At 45.9% G+C, this 20427-nt stretch overlaps 1 protein-coding gene across 3 annotated transcripts in view; it reads left to right on the forward strand.

Moving 5' to 3' along the window:
- ASXL2 (ASXL transcriptional regulator 2) overlaps positions 1 to 20427 on the forward strand; it is a 136270-nt gene that overhangs the window by 75187 nt on the left and 40656 nt on the right. Inside the window, exon 1 of one of the 3 annotated variants that reach the window (XM_084829559.1) lies at positions 9128 to 10478. The exons of the other annotated variants lie outside the window; for them this stretch is intronic. Coding sequence (XP_084685685.1) covers positions 10442 to 10478 — 37 coding nt within the window. The 5' untranslated portion in view covers positions 9128 to 10441. Of the gene's footprint in view, positions 1 to 9127; positions 10479 to 20427 lie in introns of those variants that run through there. 3 annotated transcript variants of the gene reach the window in all.

The raw sequence follows: 20427 nt of genomic DNA on the forward strand, positions 1-20427 counted from the left end.
TAATGAATAAATCAATTGCTGGTGACATCCATCTCTCTCTTTTGCTAATGAAGGATGTAGAAGTTGCGGACCTGCTTCTAACTCCATGTTGGGAAGCAAGGGCTGGGTGGATGAGGTCAAGCAAAGAGATATTGACTCCAGGAGTCCTTGGCCACCCTGGCTGATCAAAGCTGCCAGAGGAGGCTTGTCTGAGTGGATCAGGAAGTGGTTAATGCCTCCTTAGAGGAAGGCACAGTTCCACCCAGCCTTAAGGCGGCTGTCATAAGACCTCGATTAGAAAAGCCTTCTTTGTATCCCACCGTGTTGGACAACTGCAGAACAATCTCATAGTTGCCATTCTTGGGCAATGTTTTTGAACATTTAGTTGCGTTGCAGCTCCAGGGATACTTAGATGAGCAATTTCAGTCTGGCTTCAGGCCTGGTTTGGGGACTGAGACTGCTGTGGTTGCCTTGCTGTTACAGACTGTCTTCTCTGGGAATTGGACAGGGAGAGTGCATCACTGTTGGTTCTGCTGGACCTCTCAGCAGCATTCGGTAACATTGACCATAGCAACCTTCTGGACCACCTGGTGGGGATGGGCTTTGGAGGTACCATCTCAAGATGGCTCCTGTCCTTCCTTGAGGGTCAGTTCCTGAAAGCGATGCTGGGAGACTCCTGTCTGGCCGTTGGCTCATGGTGTTCTGCAGGGATTAGTCTTGTCCCCCCATATTGTTTAATGTCTACGTGGAACTAGTAGGAGAGACCATTCAGGGATTTGGGGAGTGCTGTCACCAATCTGTGTTGGGAGGCGAGAGCACATGCAGATCTGCCAGAGGTGCTCAGGCTTCCTGCAGGTTCTTGGATCCAGTTCAAGGTGCTTGTTTCCAGCTGAAGGTGTGTGTTCTTGCCTTTCACTGCCTGGCAGATCCATCCTTTTGAGACAGCCTCTCCCTGCACTGGTTGCTGTCGCCTGTTCTTCATGCCTCTTAAGAGAGGCAAAGTCATTAACGATTAGGAGTAAGGCCTCTATCCCAAGTGGCCCGAGACTCTGGAGTGAAGTACCTAGGCAGGGGCCTTTTCGTTTCCAGAAGGGTTGAAACCCCCTTGACTCTGGGTGGCTTTTGACTGAAGTGCTGTCCTCATTTTATCTATTTGTTGGCTGTTGAGGTTTTTTTTAAATCTTACTAATTGTATAATGCTTAACTGTGATTTTGTTGCATTTCTGTGTTAACCACTTTGAGCTTAGACGGAGAGGTATGTAAAGATTTTAAGTGAAGTCTTTCCAGCAACAGTCCAAACTGCTCATTTGGATGTGTGAAACTCTGGGTGGGAAAAGGAATCTAGACACGTGCTCATCCAGTTTCTGCTTCTGAAACTCCAGGGATGGAGATGCCACAGCTTTACTGGGCAACTTTTTATTGTGTTGCCCCTCTGTTCTCACAGGTGGCACATTTCCTGATCTCCAGCAAACAGTTGCTCTTGTAGTCTGGTAGCAGCTGGACACCTGAAGCTGCTCTTGGGTCCATCTCTGTCATTGTCATTTTTCTCAGAGCAGAGGCATAGTGAGGGAACTGCACAGGAGCAAATGAAGTTGTTCCAGATTACCATGCAGTCTGTGCCCTTTAGGACTGCCCCCCCCCCCCCGGGCATGTTTGGGGTTGGTTGCTATTTTCTCTCTCACACTTCCCACCTGCCTTCCACCCCCACCCCCCAGTTTTGTATGGTTGGGTGATCATTTTTGTGCAGGAAAGGATGTGTAAGGGGGGAGAGGTTATGAAGAGGGGCTGGGAAGAAAGGACAAAAGTAGGTTGCTCCTTTGGTTTGCAGACTAGGATGAGCAATGTTTAAAGAGCAAAGGAAGATGCAGTTGTGAGTTAAGCAAGCATAGAATATAAGAGAAGCCCTGCTGGATCAGAGCAAAGGTCCAGAATCTTCTTTCCCACAGTGGCCAACAGGATGCCTCTTGAGAAGGCCACACAGGGAGATACGAAGGTGATAGTCCTTCCACACTGTTGTTCCCTGGCAGTGGGGATTTAGGGGCATTTAAAGACTGAACAACAAAAAGACTGAAGAATGAAAAATCCAGTTGCTAAAATGGAGTGAGATAGGGCTCTACTGGCTTCGCTGCACTAGGAGAACTCAGCAAAAAGTGAATGCAGGTGCTGCCATGGAGATGTCCTGGTTTGGGGAGATCGTGGGTTGGATAGGTCCTTTCTTGTTTTTCTTTCACAGTGTGTTTTCTTAGCCTTCTATAGGGAGTGAGCCTGATGCTAAAGCCTTTTGACCATCAGGAAGATGCTCCTGGGCCCATCTTACCACACTCTCTATATCTCAGGGCATTATCATCATCATCGTCATCATCATTTATTTATTTATTTATTTTTATCCTGCCTTTTTCCCAATATTGGGACTCATTATGCCAGTTCATTTAATCTCTCCATCCATGGCACATTCTCCAAAACCTGTTCCATCTCTGCAGCTGTCCTTAATATGCTCTGGTTTATTTATATTCTTAATGGCAGCAATTAGGCAAGAGCAGCAAGAGAGAGGCTGTCTCCCTCAATCCCTTCCACTGCAGTTAGTCTCAATATATTACTGTAAGAACCAAGAGCACATCTAAGCTGCTGGCAAAGAGGGAGGTGTTCTGTATCCAGAGCCACTGCTGTAACAGCTTGTGCGTGGTGCTTCAGTGTGCCTTTGTATCCTGCAGACAAATGTTGTGCTATTTGCCAGAGGATCTGTCTTAACAGAAGTGTAAGTGCTGTATATCTCTGCAAAGTCCCTTGTAAAATTAAGCAGTGTTTATCAGATTAATTAGATAATGCACCTTGTTTTCACAGTCTTAAGGGCTAAAAATGGCCTTAAAGAAATGCAAAACAAACAAAAGGGCTCAGGTCCTCAGTTCTGTGTCCAGTGCTAACTTCTGTGACTGTGGAGAGAACGTATGTAGGGCTTTAACATTGTTAAATAGGCTCGACTTGCGTTTTGGAACTGCGGTCCTCCTGCTGCTCTTCTCCAGTCTTTTTGTTCTCCTCCTTTACATGCCAGGCAAGCTCTGAGTCCAGGGTTTGGTGTTTCCCCACAAGAGCTGATGGGATCCCAGATTCCTGGAGCAAAGGAGGAAACAGCAGCTGTCTTCTCTGTTATTTGTAGGTGTTTGATGTCGTCAGTCGAGGCAGAGCAAACCTGAGCTTCTGAATTCGGGTCTTGGCAGGTAAGTAAAGGAGGAACTGGCTTTGTTACTGGAAAAGAGACTGCTTTCTGAACACTTGTGCTACCATATTTGAGCATTCCATGTGGTGCTATCTTGTTTTAGCATTCATTTGCAAGTTTAAACTGACATTTAAATCTTTGGAGGAGTAAGAAAGGGCTGGCTGTTGAGGGCAAGAGCCCATCTAGACATGGAAGTCTTTCCAACTGTTTGCTCTACTTAACCTTATGTAAACTGGATTGAAGGCACTTGAATTTCTTGGGGGTTTGTGCAAGAGGACGTTGTGTTATGCAGAGCAACTTGACTTTCCAGAATGTGTAATGTCAGGTTCTGGAAGAGTCTGTTCTTGCCTGTTCCAGTAACCTTTGCATGTGAAGTAATTGCACCCAGAGTATGTGAGTGAGTCCCTCGCATTTACACAGCTAAAAAAGATGAAAGGTACTTAAGCAGCTTGTAAACAGCAAGTTTGTATTGCCAAGACACCAGTGTACCTTAGCCAGAGTCATTGCGTCTCATTCCCACTCTGATGTCACAGCTAAATTAAAAGCCTATCATGAGTTTAGATGGTTATCTCTGCAGATTTGGTATTCAGGAGGCAGAGAAAAGATGGGTGCTGTTGAAATGAGTGGCAGGGACAACAGAGCCGATAATTGTCAAGTTAAGGTCTGGCTCTGAAGAGGACTGCTTTGTTGTACAAGAATTGAGGCTTGCTTCAGCTGTGGATTGCCCTGGCAGCTTCCCTTGAAGCTTCTCTGAAGAGCCAGACTTGCACCTTGCATCCCAACTTGTAGGGGCCTTTACCAAAAACGTGTGGTGGACTGTTGCTTTTGCTACAAGGGCAGGTCTGGTGGCTTGTCTCTCCTCCCATAGAGCTTGCAGTTATTAAGGAAGCAGTCCAGTTGATCAGGACTTGCAGGTGGAGTAAGGCAGGAACATGTTGGGACCTACGTTGTTACACCCATTGTGTTGAGTACTGCAGACACTATCAAAGTCCATGGCACAACACGGATCCTGTGACAATGTTGTATGGCTATGTGAATAGCTCCTTACAATTCCCTTTTTAAAAATGCTGACATAACACAGAAAGTTTGAGCTCATTGCAATAGCACAACAAAGGCAAAGTAATATGGGCCACCCACAAGATTCAGTAAATCATAACACTCTCAAGACAAAAGCTTAATTTCTTTTGTCTTGAGAGGAACATGTTGGGACCTATAACACCTTCTAGTACTAACACCAAAAAAAGATGTCCCTTTCATCATAGGGGATTGGAATGCTAAAGTAGGAAGTCAAGAAATCACTGGGATAACAGGCAAGCATGGCCTTGGTGTACAAAATGAAGCAGGAAAAAGGAAAACAGTTTTGCCAAGAGAACACGCTGATCATAGCAAACACTCTTTTCCAACAGCACAAGAGGCGACTCTACACATGGACATCACCAGATGGTCAATATTGAAATCAAATTGATTATGTCCTTTGCAGCCAAAGATGGAGAAGCTCTATACAGTCAGTAAAAACAAGACCTGGAGCTGACTGTGGCTCAGATCATGAACTTCTTGTTGCAAAATTCCGGCTTAATTTGAAGAACGCAGGGAAAACCACTAAACCATTCAGGTATGACCTAAATCATATCCCTTATGAATATACAGTGGAGGTGAGGAACAGATTTAAGGGATTAGACCTGATAGACAGAGTGCCTGAGGAACTATGGACGGAGGTCCGTAACATTGTTCAGGAGGCAGCAACGAAATCCATCCCAAAGAAAAAGAAATGCAAGAAAGCCAAGTGGCTGTCTGATGAGGCTTTACAAGTAGCTGAGGAAAGAAGGGAAGTGAAAAGCAAGGGAGAAAGGGGAAGATATATCCAACTGAATGCAGATTTCCAGAGAATAGCAAGGAGAGACAAGAAGGCCTTCTTAAATGAACAATGCAAAGACGTCAAGGAAATTCCAAAGAAGGGCAATGCCAAAGAGTGTTCAAACTACCGTACAGTTGCACTCATTTCACATGTCAGCAAGGTTATGCTCAAAATCCTACAAGCTAGGCTTCAGCAGCATGTGAACCAAGAACTACCGGAAGTACAAGCTGGGTTCCGAAAAGGCAGAGGAACTAGAGATCAAATTGCCAACATTCGCTGGATCATGGAGAAAGCAAGAGAATTCCAGAAGAACGTCTATTTCTGCTTCATTGACTACGCTAAAGCCGTTGATTGTGTGGATCACAACAAACTGTGGCAAATTCTGAAAGAGATGGGAGTACCAGACCACCTTACCTGTCTCCTGAGAAACCTGTATGAGGGTCAAGAAGCAACAGTAAGAACCAGACATGGAACAACCGATTGGTTCAAATTTGGGAAAGGAGTACGACAAGGCTGCATATTGTCGCCCCGTTTATTTAACTTCTATGCAGAGTACATCATGAGAAACGCCGGGTTGGATGAATCACAGGTCGGAATTAAGATTGCCGGGAGAATTATCAACAACCTCAGGTACACAGATGATACCACCCTAATGGAGAAAGCGAAGAGGATCTAAAGAGCCTCTTGTTGAGGGTGAAAGTGGAGAGTGCAAAAGCTGGTCTGAAACGCAACATTAAAAAAACGAAGATCATGGTATCTGGCCCCATCACTTCCTGGCATATGGAAGGGGAAGAAATGGAAGCAGTGACAGATTTTATTTTCTTGGGCTCCAAGGTCACCGCAGACGGTGACTGTAGCCATGAAATTAAAAGACGCTTGCTCCTTGGGAGGAAAGCTATGGCAAACCTAGACAGCGTAGTAAGAAGCAGAGACATCACCTTGCCGACAAAGGTTCGTATAATGAAAGCTATGGTTTTCCCAGTAGTAATGTATGGCTGTGAGAGCTGGACTATAAGGAAGGCAGAGCGCCGAAGAATTGATGCTTTTGAACTGTGGTACTGGAGAAGACTCTTACGAGTCCCCTGGACTGCAAGGAGGTCAAATCAGTCCATCCTAAAGGAAATCAACCCTGAGTGCTCATTGGAAGGACAGATACTGAAGCTGAAGCTGAAATATTTTGGCCACCTAATGCGAAGAGAAAACTCCCTGGAAAAGACCTGATGCTGGGAAAGATTGAAGGCAAAAGGAGAAGGGGACGGCAGAGGATGAGATGGCTAGATAGCATCACCGATGCAATGAATATGAACTTGAGCACACTCCGGGAGAGAGCGTAGGACAGGAAGGCCTGGCGTGCTATGGTCCATGGTGGTCACGAAGAGTCGGACACAACAACTGAACAACAACACCTCCCTTGTGGACTGTGAGAATGCTGTGGACATCATATACTGCGACTTCAGCAAAGCGTTCGACAAAGTGCCCCATGATCTCCTGATGAGCAAACTAGCTCAAAGTGGGCTAGATGAAACAACGATCTGGTGGATCCACAGTTGGCTACAGAATCAGACTCAAAGAGTGCTTCTCAATGGGATCTTCTCAAACTGGGGAGAGGTAACGGGTGGGGTACCGCAGGGCTCAGTCCTGGGCCCAGTGCTCTTCAACATTTTTATGAATGACTTGGAGGAGGAGGTGCAGGGAATGCTGATCAAATTTGCAGATGACACAAAATTGGGAGGGATAGCTAATACTTTGGAAGACAGAAACAAAATTCAAAGTGATCTGGATAGACTGGAGCGCTGGGCAGAAAACAACAGAATGACATTTAATAGGGATAAATGCCAAGTTCTGCACCTAGGAAAGAGAAACCAAATGCACAGTTACAAGATGGGCGATACGTGGCTCAACCACATTACAAGCGAGAAGGATCTTGGAATTGTTGTCGATCACATGCTGAATATGAGCCAACTATGATGTGGCTGCAAAAAAGGCCAGTGCTCTTTTGGGCTGCATTCATAGAAGCATAGCTTCCAAATCCCAGGAAGTACTAGTCCCCCTCTACTCAGCACTGGTTAGGCCTCATCTGGAGTCCTGTGTCCAGTTCTGGGCACCACATTTTACGAAGGATGCAGACAAACTGGAGAGGGTTCAGAGAAGGGCGACAAAGATGATCAGGGGACTGGAAACAAAGCTCTATGAGGAGAGACTGAAAGAACTGGGCGTGTTTAGCCTTGAGAAGAGAAGACTGAGGGGAGATATGATAGCGCTCTTCAAGTACTTGAAAGGTTGTCCGAGAGAGGAAGGCCAGGATCTCTTCTTGATCATCCCAGAGTGCAGGACATGGAATAATGGGCTCAAGTGACAGTAAGCCAGATTCCGGCTGAACATCAGGAAAAACATCCTGACTTTTAGAGCAATACGACAGTGGAACCCTTTACCTAGGGAGGTGGTGGGCTCTCCCACACTGGAGGCATTCAAGACGAGGCTGGACAGCCATCGGCCAGGGATGCTCTGACTTGGATTTCTGCATTGAGCAGGGGGTTGGACTCGATGGCCTTGTAGGCCCCTTCCAACCCTACTATACTATGATTCTCTAGTCTCTTACACAGTGGTAGTACAGATGAATGTTTTGACATTTATTTATATGTGATACTTTGCACCACTTTATAATAAATTCTCTGAGTGGTTCACTTATGAATATTAAAATCACATTTTAAAAACATTATTAAAACAGTTCTAATCACAGTGATGGTACAGAGCAATAGAAGGAGCAGGAAGATAGAGCGGCATGATTAATTACAATTAATTACACGCCAGGGAAAGACTGGGTGAACAGGTGCATTCTCAGGAGGCGTTTGAAAGATGCCACATTTCCTGCCTCTCAAATGGCACGGGAGAAGGCGTTCCAGAGGGTCGGAACTGCTACTGAGAAGGCCTGTTCTCAAGGCATTATGTGGTGGCATTCTGCTGGTTTCGGAATGACCAGCAAGGCCTCCTGTGATGATCTTAAAGGTTGGCTGGGGAGGTGTTCTCCTACATATGATCTCCTTTGATCAAGTCACCTCCCTTGTAGACCGTGGGAATGCTGTAGACATCATATACCTCGACTTCAGCAAAGCTTTCGACAAAGTGCCCCATGATATCCTGATGAGCAAACTAGCTCGAAGTGGGCTAGATGAAACAACGATCATGTGGATCCACAGTTGGCTACAGAATCGGACTCAAAGAGTGCTTATCAATGGGACCTTCTCAAGCTGGGGAGAGGTAACGAGTGGGGTACCGCAGGGCTCAGTCCTGGGCCCAGTGCTCTTCAATATTTTTATTAATGACTTGGAGGAGGAGGTGCAGGGAATGCTGATCAAATTTGCAGATGACACAAAATTGGGAGGGATAGCTAATACTTTGGAAGACAGAAACAAAATTCAAAGTGATCTGGATAGACTGGAGTGCTGGGCAGAAAACAACAGAATGGCATTTAATAGGGACAAATGCCAAGTTCTGCACCTAGGAAAAAGAAACCAAATGCACAGTTACAAGATGGGGGATACGTGGCTCAACCACACTACGAGCGAGAAGGATCTTGGAATTGTCGTCGATCACAAGCTGAATATGAGCCAACAATGTGATGTGGCTGCAAAAAAGGCAAATGCTATTTTGGGCTGCATTCATAGAAGCATCGCTTCCAAATCCCGGGAAGTACTAGTTCCCCTCTACTCAGCACTGGTTAGGCCTCATCTGGAGTACTGTGTCCAGTTCTGGGCACCACACTTTAAGAAGGATGCAGACAAGCTGGAGAGGGTTCAAAGGAGGGCAACAAAGATGATCAGGGGACTGGAAACAAAGCCCTATGAAGAGAGACTGAAAGAACTGGGCATGTTTAGCCTAGTCAGAGCAATACGGCAATGGAACCAATTACCTGGGGAGGTGGTGGGCTCTCCCACACTGGAGGCCTTCAAGACGAGGCTGGACAGCCATTTGTCAGGGATGCTCTGACTTGGATTCCTGCATTGAGCAGGGGGTTGGACTCGATGGCCTTGTAGGCCCCTTCCAACCCTACTATTCTATGATTCTATGATTCTATATCCTGGTCCCAGGTTGTTTAGGAAGAGGGCAGGAAGCAGGGGTGGGGTAGGACTTACTGAATGAAAAAGTCATTATGTATACAGGATCAAACACAGGCTATGGACAGGATGCCCCAATCATAAGGTCTTAACTGTTCAGAGGATTTGTTCAGAAGTTTGGCCTTGTGTCCACCATTGGAGACATCAGTGTCTGGTCACCTACATTAATACTGGGAGACAAGATGGACAGGGTGACAGATGAGGATGAGTCAGAGTTTGACACAGAATTGTCTGTCCCCGAAGAGGGAAGAGTCAATAGAGTTGATTGCAGTGGAGTGATACATGCAGATAACAGAAAGGACAGAAATGCTAATGTACAGCTCCCCATGTTATGTCTGACTAGGAATTGGGCAGTTCCTTTACACGATTTCAGGATATTTGACTAGGTAGTCATTAACTAGCCAGAATTGAAAGGGGAAGAGATGCTGATGCTAGTTTGTGTTGGGCTATGGAGTGATGGATGATCCATTCGCATAACCAGTAAGATGGACTGGGTTTGCCACTTCTCAAAATGGAATTTTGTTCTTTTGAAATGGAAGCCAAATATTAACAAACATGCAGATCTGCATGAAAAGAAATGTGGAATAGCGTCCGGAGACAACAGGCTCCCGTTGGGGTTGTTGAAAGTTAAGCTGAACAAGGCAGCGTGCAAACCGGCAAGGATTCGCCGCTAAATGCCCAGTTCCAGGAAAAAATGAAGGTGGCTTTTTTCCCTATTCCAAAGCAAAGAGTCATGCAGCATCTTCAGGGTTATGCAGGGAAGCACAAAACGGGGGGGGGGGGGGTATTCTAAAGTCTTTTAACTTCTGAACTGCTTTGAGTATGGCAGCAAGACACAGACCTAGCAGAGCAAAGGCTTGATGAACTTGGGCTCCCCATAGAACACCCCATTCCTTCCTTGGAGAGGAGAGGAAAGGAAGCAGCTGAGCTGTGTAGTTTGTGCCTTGGGAACGGGGAAATGGTCTTAGTTGAGCGTTTAGCTTAATGTGGCATCATCGTTATTCATATACATACAAAACAGGAAGCGCTTTCAGATCATATCGACAACCTACTTCCTTATATGTACAAAAATAAAGCTTTCTGACAGCAGTAAAACTGACACTTTCTTAAACCGAGACAAGACCCACGTTTGTAGGCCCAGCCAATCAGAAGCCTATGGTTTCGGGGGCGAAGTTCTTAAAAGTGAACCGTGTCCACTGCGGTTAGTCTCAGTATATTTCTGCAAGAACCAAGGGCAGGTGGAGGGGCAGACTGTCGGCTTTCTCTGTTGCAACAACCATGTCCCAAGAGACGCTTTCTGAAATTCCATTACGAGGTAAGGCTAAATTGCCCTGCCTATGGATTTCCACAGTACGTGTCCATGGCTTACTGTTTTCTCCAAGGCTGGAAGGAGTCTGGGGAGGGCAGGGCTTTCTGTGTGTTCCTCCCGGCAGATCAGATTCAAAGCCTATAGCTGGGCTAAGGAAAGAGCTGGCCCATGGCCCTTGCTGCCTGCAAGCATCCCAGGGATCCTACACGGTCTTCCCTACAACGTCATCCTAACATAACCAAATATTGCAGGGGGACAGGGACGGATGCAGGTACCATCCTGAGTCAGTGGCTGACATGGGCCCAGGTGACTCTGCAATTGGTTGACTTTGGTGGCTTTGCCAAAGAACATTTGTGTCTTGAAGAATGCATTTCTGCTTGTCATGAAATGTAGCTTTCCTATTTGCGGAACAAGGGTTTGGCTCGAAGGAAGTTGGCATTTTGTAAGCTTTGCCAGTAGAAATGCTTCTCCTTACTCTGTCTGTTGTAGGAAGCTTTGGTACTATTGGCACCCTCCTTGTCTGTGTCAGTGGCTATAGCTGCTGGGCCAGGCGCTTGCAAGAGCCCTGCTGCATCAACATCTCTCATTTACCAGTATTTTGGAATATCTTCCATCTAAGAGTTTAGGGGGCAAAAGATTAAGCTGGGCCAATGAGAATGCTTTCCTGTATTTAGGAATTGATAGCCAGTTTAAATAAGCCATTCCGTCTTTGGAGAAGGAGCCTGGCACACCGCAACATCTGGGGGTACATGGGCCCTGTGCTGCACAATAAGAGTTCTTGGAGGTCCGAATCTCATGACCTCTGTTTAATTAGAAAATTTGCACTATCCCAGTTCAAAGATAGTAAATAGGAAGGGGGGAGCCCTATTGAATTAACTTTCTGCACCACTTCCTTTCTCCAGAGTGATGTACAGGAATCAGTTACTGCCAAAGATGCAAAGGAAGTGGGGGGAAGCACAAGGCAGCAACGGAGCCAGAAATGAATGGAATATGTCCACGCCAAACACTTCAAAGAATTAAGGCCAACCTCCAAAGTAAGAACAGCACCCACAATATACCTGGAGGCACCAAATGTAGATCTGAGAAAATAGGATTGTACGCCTTCTAAAAAGCATTTAGCGGTCGGAAACCACATTGGTGCCCCAAAGAGTGTCTGAGAGACAATTTTAGCTTTCTAAACACGGATGGCTGATGGAATGCGTTTTCCACCTTTAGTAAAGAAAAAGTAGGCTATAGCATTCACATTTTTGTTTGGTTTTGGCCTTAACAGATTTCCCCTGCACCCTCCAATTTACAGTTTCATGAAACCAGATACCTAGATATTTATACAAATCTACTTGCTCAAATCTGTTATTATTTAGAGTCCAGGAGTACCTAACCTTCCTTTTTGGGGGAAAAAACACCTTTAGAGTTCAGATACTTGTTAGAAGGTTTTTCTGACAGTAATCAACAAACCCAATCAGCAATCTCTGAAGGCCCCTGGGAAGGTTCTTTGCTGACTCCTGGAGAGTCTTGGGGAATTTCCTCCCCAGCTCCCTGTCTTGGCTGGGCTTCTTCTAGCTTATAGAATCATAGAATAGTAGGGTTGGAAGGGGCCTACAAGGCCATCGAGTCCATCCCCCTGCTCAATGCAGGAATCCAAGTCAGAGCATCCCTGACAAATGGCTGTCCAGCCTCGTCTTGAAGGCCTCCAGTGCGGGAGAGCCCACCACCTCCCCAGGTAATTGGTTCCATTGTCGTATTGCTCTGACAGTCAGGAAGTTTTTCCTGATGTTCAGCCGGAATCTGGCTTCCAGTAACTTGAGCCCATTATTCCGTGTCCTGTACTCTGGGATGATGGAGAAGAGATCCTGGCCTTCTTCTCTGTGACAACCTTTCAAGTACTTGAAGAGTGCAATCATATCTCCCCTCAGTCTTCTCTTCTCAAGGCTAAACATGCCCAGTTCTTTCACTCTCTCTTCATAGGGCTTTGTTTCCAGTCCCCTGATCATCTTTGTTGCCCTCCTCTGAACCCTCTCCAGTTTGTCTGCATCCTTCTTAAAGTGTGGTGCCCAGAACTGGACATAGTACTCCAGATGAGGCCTAACCAGTACTGAGTAGAGGGGGACTAGTACTTCCCGGGATTTGGAAGCTATGCTTCTATGAATGCAGCCCAAAAGAGCATTGGCCTTTTTTGCAGCCACATCACATTGTTGGCTCATATTCAGCTTGTGATCGACAACAATTCCAAGATCCTTCCCGCTTGTAATGTGGTTGAGCCACGTATCCCCCATCTTGTAACTGTGCATTTGGTTTCTCTTTCCTAGGTGCAGAACTTGGCATTTATCCCTATTCAATGTCATTCTGTTGTTTTCTGCCCAGCGCTCCAGTCTATCCAGATCACTTTGAATTTTGTTTCTGTCTTCCAAAGTATTAGCTATCCCGCCCAATTTGGTGTCATCTGCAAATTTGATCAGCATTCCCTGCACCTCCTCCTCCAAGTCATTCATAAAATGTTGAAGAGCACCGAGCCCAAGACTGAGCCCTGTGGTACCCCACTCGTTACCTCTCCCCAGTTGGAGAAGGTCCCATTGATAAGCACTCTTTGAGTCCGATTCTGTAGCCAACTGTGGATCCACCGGATCGTTGTTTCATCTAGCCCACTTTGAGCTAGTTTGCTCATCAGGATATCCTGGGGCACTTTGTCGAAAGCTTTGCTGAAGTCGAGGTATATGATGTCCACAGCATTCCCACCATCAACAAGGGAGGTGACTTGATCAAAAAATGAGATAAGATTTGTCAGGCAGGACTTGTTTTTGACAAATCCATGTTGGCTTTGAGTAATCACGGCATTGTTGTCAAGGTGCTTCCAGATGGATTCCTTTATCATCTGCTCCAGAATTTTCCCAGGGATTGATGTCAGACTGACTGGTCTGTAGCTCCCAGGTTCCTCCTTTTTACCCTTTTTGAAGATAAGGACAACGTTAGCCCTCCTCCAGTCATCTGGCACTTCCCCTGTCCTCCATGATTTCTCAAAGAGAATAGACAGCAGTTCTGAGAGTTCTTCTGCCAGTTCCTTTATTACTCTAGGATGCAGTTCATCTGGCCCTGGAGATTTGAACTCATTCAAAGTAATGAGGTGTTCCTTGACCATATGCCTATCAATCTCAAGCTGCAATCCTGCCCCTTCAGCCTGTACTTCGCCTTTGCCAGGGGGGTCATAGGCCCTCTTTTGGGAGAAGACTGAGCCAAAGTAGGAATTGAGCACCTCTGCCTTTTCTTTGTCATCTGTTATCCTTTTGCCATCCTTATTTAATAGCTGAACAACCATTTCTTTCCTCTGCCTTTTACTATGCACGTAGCTGAAGAAAGCCTTTTTGTTGTTTTTAGCATCCCTTGCTAACCTCAGCTCATTCTCAGCTTTAGCCTTCCTGATGCCATCCCTGCAATTCTGTGCTATCTGCCTGTACTCTTCCTTTGTTATTTGGCCTTCTTTCCACTTCCTATATGTGTCCTTTTTTGTTTTCAGGTCATCCCTAAGCTTTTTGTGAAGCCACACTGGCTTCTTCTGTTGTCTTCCACCTTTTCTTCTTGTTGGAATTGTTTGTGATTGTGCCTGGAGAATTTCCTTTTTTAAAAGCTCCCACCCATCTTGGACTCCTTTTCTCGTTAGCATCGCTTGCCATGGGACCTTACTGATCATTGTTCTGAGTTTATGAAAATCAGCTTTCCTAAAATCCAGGGTATGCGTTTGACTACACTCGGCTTTTGCTTCCCTTAGAACCAAGAACTGAAGTACAACATGGTCGCTTTCCCCCAGAGTTCCTGTAACTGCTACTTGATCCACGAAGTCATCTCTGTGGGTTAGGATCAAGTCAAGGATAGCCTATCCTCTAGTTCCTTCCTCTACTTTCTGTAGGAGGAAGTTATCCGCCACACAAGTCAGGAATTTCCTGGAGGGGCCATGTTTTGCAGAATTTGTCTCCCAACAAATATCGGGGAAATTGAAGTCCCCCATTACTACTACATCATGCTTCCTTAAAACATTGGCTATTTGCTTTTCCAAAGTTTCATCCTTGTCTTCTCCTTGATTGGGTGGCCGGTAGTAGACTCCAACCACCAGGTTCCTTTTATTCTTTGCTCCGTTTATTTCAACCCAGATGCTCTCGATGGGGCTACCAAGCTCATCCTCCTGTATTTCTGTGCAGAGATATGTATTTTTTACATACAGTGCAACCCCACCTCCCTTTCTATTCCTCCTGTTCTTTTTGAACAAGTTATATCCTTCAATTGCTGTATTCCAGTCATAAGGGTCATCCCACCAAGTCTCAGTTATACCTATCAGGTCATAATTTCCCTCCTGTATTAAGAGTTCAAGTTCGTTCTGTTTGTTTCCCATACTCTGGGCATTAGTATATAGACATCGAAGACCATGTGCTTCATAGTCCGGCTTTCTTCCTACATGTGTCTGAAGACTATTATTGGGCATTATCAGAGCTGTTCTCTCCGTTGCAGTGCATGCGCCTACGTCCATTGTTACCCCCAACATTACATCTCCCTTCCCCGTAGGATTCAGTTTGAAGCCCTCCTGATGAAGTTCTTCATGCTGTGGCCAAACACATTTTTCCCATCCTTTGTGAGGTGCAACCCGTCCCTAGCCAACAGCCCATCTTCCAGGAAGTATAGCCCGTGGTCCCAGAATCCAAATATCTCTCGTCGACACCACCTTCGTAGCCGTCATTCACCCAGAGTATTTTTCTTTCCCTCTCTATCCCTCTTCTAACTACTGGAAGGATGGATGAGAAAACGATCTGGGACCCAAAGTTCTTGAGTTTTCTTCCCAAAGCTTCAAAGTCTGACGTGATCTCTTCGTATCTCCGCTTGGCGGTATCATTTGTTCCCACATGGATGAGAAGAAAGGGATACCTGTCAGTGGGCTTTATGAGTGCAGGAAACCTTTCAGTCACGTCTCTAATCTGTCCTCCCGGGAGACAACATACCTAGCGAGTCCACGGGTCTTCGCGACAACTCCAAATCTGAATCAGAGTCAAACTAAACCGGGGAACCTGGGCCCAATCCTGAAATCATGTGATCTTTGGATTTTAAGGTGTGTTTTTTTCCTGGTCTTCAAGTACTGAAAAATTAGAGGATTGTGATTTCTCATTGTTCCCTCCTGCCATTGAATGTAGTTGCCTTTCTGCAAAATCTATATAGTTGATGAGATTTGGAAAGATTATTCAGAATTACTCCTCTTGAAATGACAGAATTATCATAGAGCACAGAGGCTAGATACACAGATTCCATCAGTTATTTTCACAGGCATGGCTTTGTTGACATCCCCCTTCAAATGTCAGCACATCCTTTTTAACTTTGTCCTCACAGAGGCCTGAGTTGAGTTTGAGAAGTTGTTTTTCTAGACTGTTCCCTGTCTGGCTGTTGATAGCTGCAATCTTGTTCAGTAAAAGTCTCTGGCAAGAGACATTTCAATAAGTATTTGAGAGCCAGTGTGGTGTAGTGGTTAGAGTGTTGGACTGGGACCCAGGCTCTAGTCCCCACTTGACCATGAAGCTCCCTGGGTGACTTTGGGCCAGTCACTGACTCTCAGCCTCAGTACTCACAGGGTTGTTGTGAGGATAAAATGGAGAGGAGAACAATCATGTATGCTGCCTTGGGTTCCTTGGAGGAAAAACAGACAGGATATAAATGTGACAAAAGAAAATAAAGTATGGGTCTTGCATCAAGATGCAACTGCACATTTCTTTATATTTTCTTAGTGAAATATTTTGCCCTAGGCCCTCCTGAACTCCTGCCCTCCCAGTTTCTCAGTTGACTTAGAGTAGATCCTGCCCTGCTTCTGTGTCCAAATCCAGCTACGCAGTAGCATACCAAAAATAATTATCTGAAGTTCAACATATGTGGTTATAAGAACATAAGAAGAGCCATGCTGGATCAGCCCAAGGTCCATCTAGTCCAGCATTCTGCTCACAGTGTGGCCAACCAGCTGCCCATGGAAAACCCACAAGTACAACATGAGTGCAACAGCACCCTCCCACCCATGTTCCCCAGCAACTGGTGTACAGAGGCATACTGGAGGTAGCATGTAGCCATCAGGACTAGTAGCCATTAATAGCCTCCTCCTCCAGTTATCTTTATGTTCTAGCCATTCATGCGGAGCTGTTAAGTGCACACTATGCTAACAATTTTGTGTTCTCTGGTATGTTCTGCCCTTTAAAGACTCAGTTACACAATACTCTTAGTAACTTTCAGAATTCGATCATTCCAGATGGGTTTGTTTAAAACAAAGTGGCTAATAGATATGATAAAAAATGTTGCTATTCAAGTGTGTGCGCGCGCGCGTGCATTCATAAAAGAAGTATTCACCATGTGCCATGGAAAGTTTTACATATAATCCAGTAGGTCTAGATGCTCAAGGATGTTGTTGATCTATGTGGAGTGGGTATAGAGAATTTTAAAAAAGCCCCATGCCCCGGGGACAGGGTGGAGGTGTCACAGACCTCATGCCATTCTGAGACATTTCCCACCAAACAGTGCCCTCTATCTTAGCGGGGAGAGAGTCTAGGGCTGCTGGTAGCCCCTTACCTCTAAGCCAAGGTCCTGAGGAGTACTTCTTCATCAGATGCCATGAGATCCTGTGAAAGGGAGCATCCACTCTCCCTCAGGTGAGCAGGTTTATAACAATCCTCACAGGGGACTGGGTAAGTTGAGCTCAGGACACTAATCTGAACTTCCTGTTTAAAACTGATTCTGATCCTGTTTAAAACTGAGGAGGAGGTGCAGGGAATGCTGATCAAATTTGCAGATGACACAAAATTGGGCAGGATAGCTAATACTTTGGAAGACAGAAACAAAATTCAAAGTGATCTTGATAGACTGGAGCGCTGGGCAGAAAACAACAGAATGACATTTAATAGGGATAAATGCCAAGTTCTGCACCTAGGAAAAAGAAACCAAATGCACAGTTACAAGATGGGGGATACGTGGCTCAACAACACTACCAAGCAAGAGGGATCTTGGAATTGTTGTCGATCACAAGCTGAAGATGAGCCAACAATGGCTGCAAAAAAGGCCAATGCTCTTTTGGGCTGCATTCATAGAAGCATAGCTTCCACATCCCGGGAAGTACTAGTTCCCCTCTGCCCAGCACTGGTTAGGCCTCGTCTGGTGTACTGTGTCCAGTGCTCCACACTTTAAGAAGGATGCAGACAAACTGCACACTTTAAGAAGGATGCAGACAAACTGGAGAGGGTTCAGAGGAGGGCAACAAAGATGATCAGGGGACTGGAAACAAAGCCCTATGAAGAGAGACTGAAAGAACTGGGCATGTTTAGCCTTGAGAAGAGAAGACTGAGGGGAGATATGATAGCACTCTTCAAGTACTTGAAAGGCTGTCCCAGAGAGGAAGGCCAGGATCTCTTCTCCATCATCCCAGAGTGCAGGACATGGAATAATGGGCTCAAGTTACAGGAAGCCAGATTCCGGCTGAACATCAGGAAAAACGTCCTGACTATTAGAGCAATATGACAATGGAACCAATTGCCTAGGGAGGTGGTGGGCTCTCCCACACTGGAGGCATTCAAGACGAGGCTGGACAGCCATCGGCCAGGGATGCTCTGACTTGGATTCCTGCACTGAGCAGGGGGTTGGACTCGATGGCCTTGTAGGCCCCTTCCAGCCCTACTATTCTATGATTCTGGTCTCTCCCTCTCTGGGTAGGTCAGGGGGTAGGAATATATTGAATTGTGGGGTTGGGGGGATTTGGTTTGCACAAAGATCTCTGAGCCATCTCCAGTGGCTGTTTGGGTAAAAAGCAGAAATAATAATTTTGGTTGCCTCATGTTAACAAGGATGTGGAAGTCCAGAGACAATGCAGTGGGGAGCATCCAAAGTGCTTTAAAGGTTTTGAAAGCCAAAGTGAAGAAACAGGATGTATTTTGCCCTTTGAAAAGAGGGAGAAGGCCAAGACACCACTTTTCTCACCTCTAACAGCAGCTGAGGTACACAAGTATAGCTGTTTGTGGTATGTTTGTGGGAAGTTGTTTTCCCTTTCCACTGAAGCAGGGAGCAGTCCTAAAATTATGAACTGCATGTACCTTTATTGCAAAGGAACAGAGTGGCACAAGAAAAAAAAGTCTCTTTCCTGCAGGTGAGGAGAGTGGACATGGGCTTCTTGAGCCGTGCCCTGTTCCATGGAAGGTTTTGATCTGTAGCTGTAGCTTCCAGCTATCCCTGTTGGGAAGTATTATTTACTTCAGCGTCCCTAAGGCCCTCCAAAGACTTGAGAGTAGCTTCCATCTGGCTTTCAGCAAGCAGCCTTTGATCCAGGCAGCTTATAGGGTGTTCTCTGGGATGGTACATATTCTAGCATTGGTGTGGGGTCAGCCGTTACAGGGAACTGGGTGCACTTAATGGCAGGACATGCTTGTGCCTTATAGAGTTGACCTAAAAATCCCTTATGACTGTTTCTGCCATGGGGCTCTCCAAGATGAACAGAGGAAATGTAATGTGTACAACATATCAGAGGTAATATCATAGAATCATAGAATAGTAGGGTTGGAAGGGGCCTATAAGGCCATCGAGTCCAACCCCTTTTGTATACCAGTTGCTGGGGAACATGGGCAGGAGGGTGCTGTGGCACTCATGTCCTGCTTGTGGGTTTCCCGTGGCCAGCTGATTGGCCACTGTGTGAACAGAATGGTGAACTAGATGGACCTTTGATCGGATCCAGCAGGGCTCTTCTCATGTTAAGATGTGATGTGGAAGTATCATTGTCAACACATAGTGAGCTTCCACTATTGAAGTGAAGCAGAGAGAGAAACTCACAATTGAGGGCACAGAATCAGTTCATGTTGTATATGTTATGCAGAAAAAGTGAAAACTCAACATGTTGGGGTGAGGGAGTCAGACATGGACCCAGCAGAGGAGGAGATATCATGTCTGGATTCTACCACCAGCCCAAGTACCAATGAGGAGGAGGAGGAGGAGGCAGTAGCAGCTGCAGAGGACATACATAGCCCAGTTGAACCAACAGCCCACTCTGGGAAAGAACAGAGAGTGGGGCAAGGACTGCACCGCCAGACTCAAACTCAAGAGGCAGCAGCCCAGCCCTGACAACAGTCACCCAGGCTCCCTCACCAGCATGGCTGCCAAGAAGTCTCCAAGCACCGTAGAAATACTGCAAGACTCCAAGAAGAAGTGTGAACCCTTTAAGGAGACACTCCTTATCCATGGAAGACTGAGCCTGGCCTGGTCTCAGGATCAGCACTAGTATATAAGACAGCCTTCCAGATGTTTTGTACTTCAGCTCCCATCAGCCTCAGCCAATATGCCAATAGTCAGGAATGCTGGGAGCTGTCATTCAAAACATCTGGAGAGCATCAGGTTGGGGAAGGCTGCTCTGGCCGTTATTGAAGCAAGTGGCCAGCCTTGGAGTGTTCCAAGGCCCGCAGCCCCTGTCCAGCCAAACTGGCTACCTGGTCCTGCTGCATTGATTGCTGTCATCTTGGCTGGCCCATACAGCCAGGCTGTTCTGGCAAGAATTTTGCCTTGCCCTATGGGTTTCCCAGGCCAGGCCAGGCCAGGCACCTGCTGTGTCTAGATTGGCTTGAAGGTTATTGTTATGCAAAGATTATGATGATCATTATTAATATTTATATACCTCCTTTCCATAAATCTCACCAATGCAGTGTACAACAATTCAAATAAAATTAATAATACATAAAACAATAAAACCATATTAAAACAGCATTTGAAACCACTGCTCACAATTATTTAAAAGGCCATATTAAAGAGATGTGTCTTTTCTGAGAAGCTGAAAGAATGGGGACCAATCTTAGCTCTGAATGGAGAGTGTTCATTCTGCAATTTGGGAGCGATGCAGGAGAAAGCCCTTTCATGCATGTCTGACAAAAGGGCCTTTGCGAGGAGAGTATCTTCAGAAGGGCCTCTCCTGCAGATC

This window comes from Heloderma suspectum, chromosome 1, assembly GCF_057233095.1.
Source record: "Heloderma suspectum isolate Gila_16-S chromosome 1, 16-S_ref, whole genome shotgun sequence".
Classification (NCBI taxonomy): domain Eukaryota; kingdom Metazoa; phylum Chordata; class Lepidosauria; order Squamata; family Helodermatidae; genus Heloderma; species Heloderma suspectum.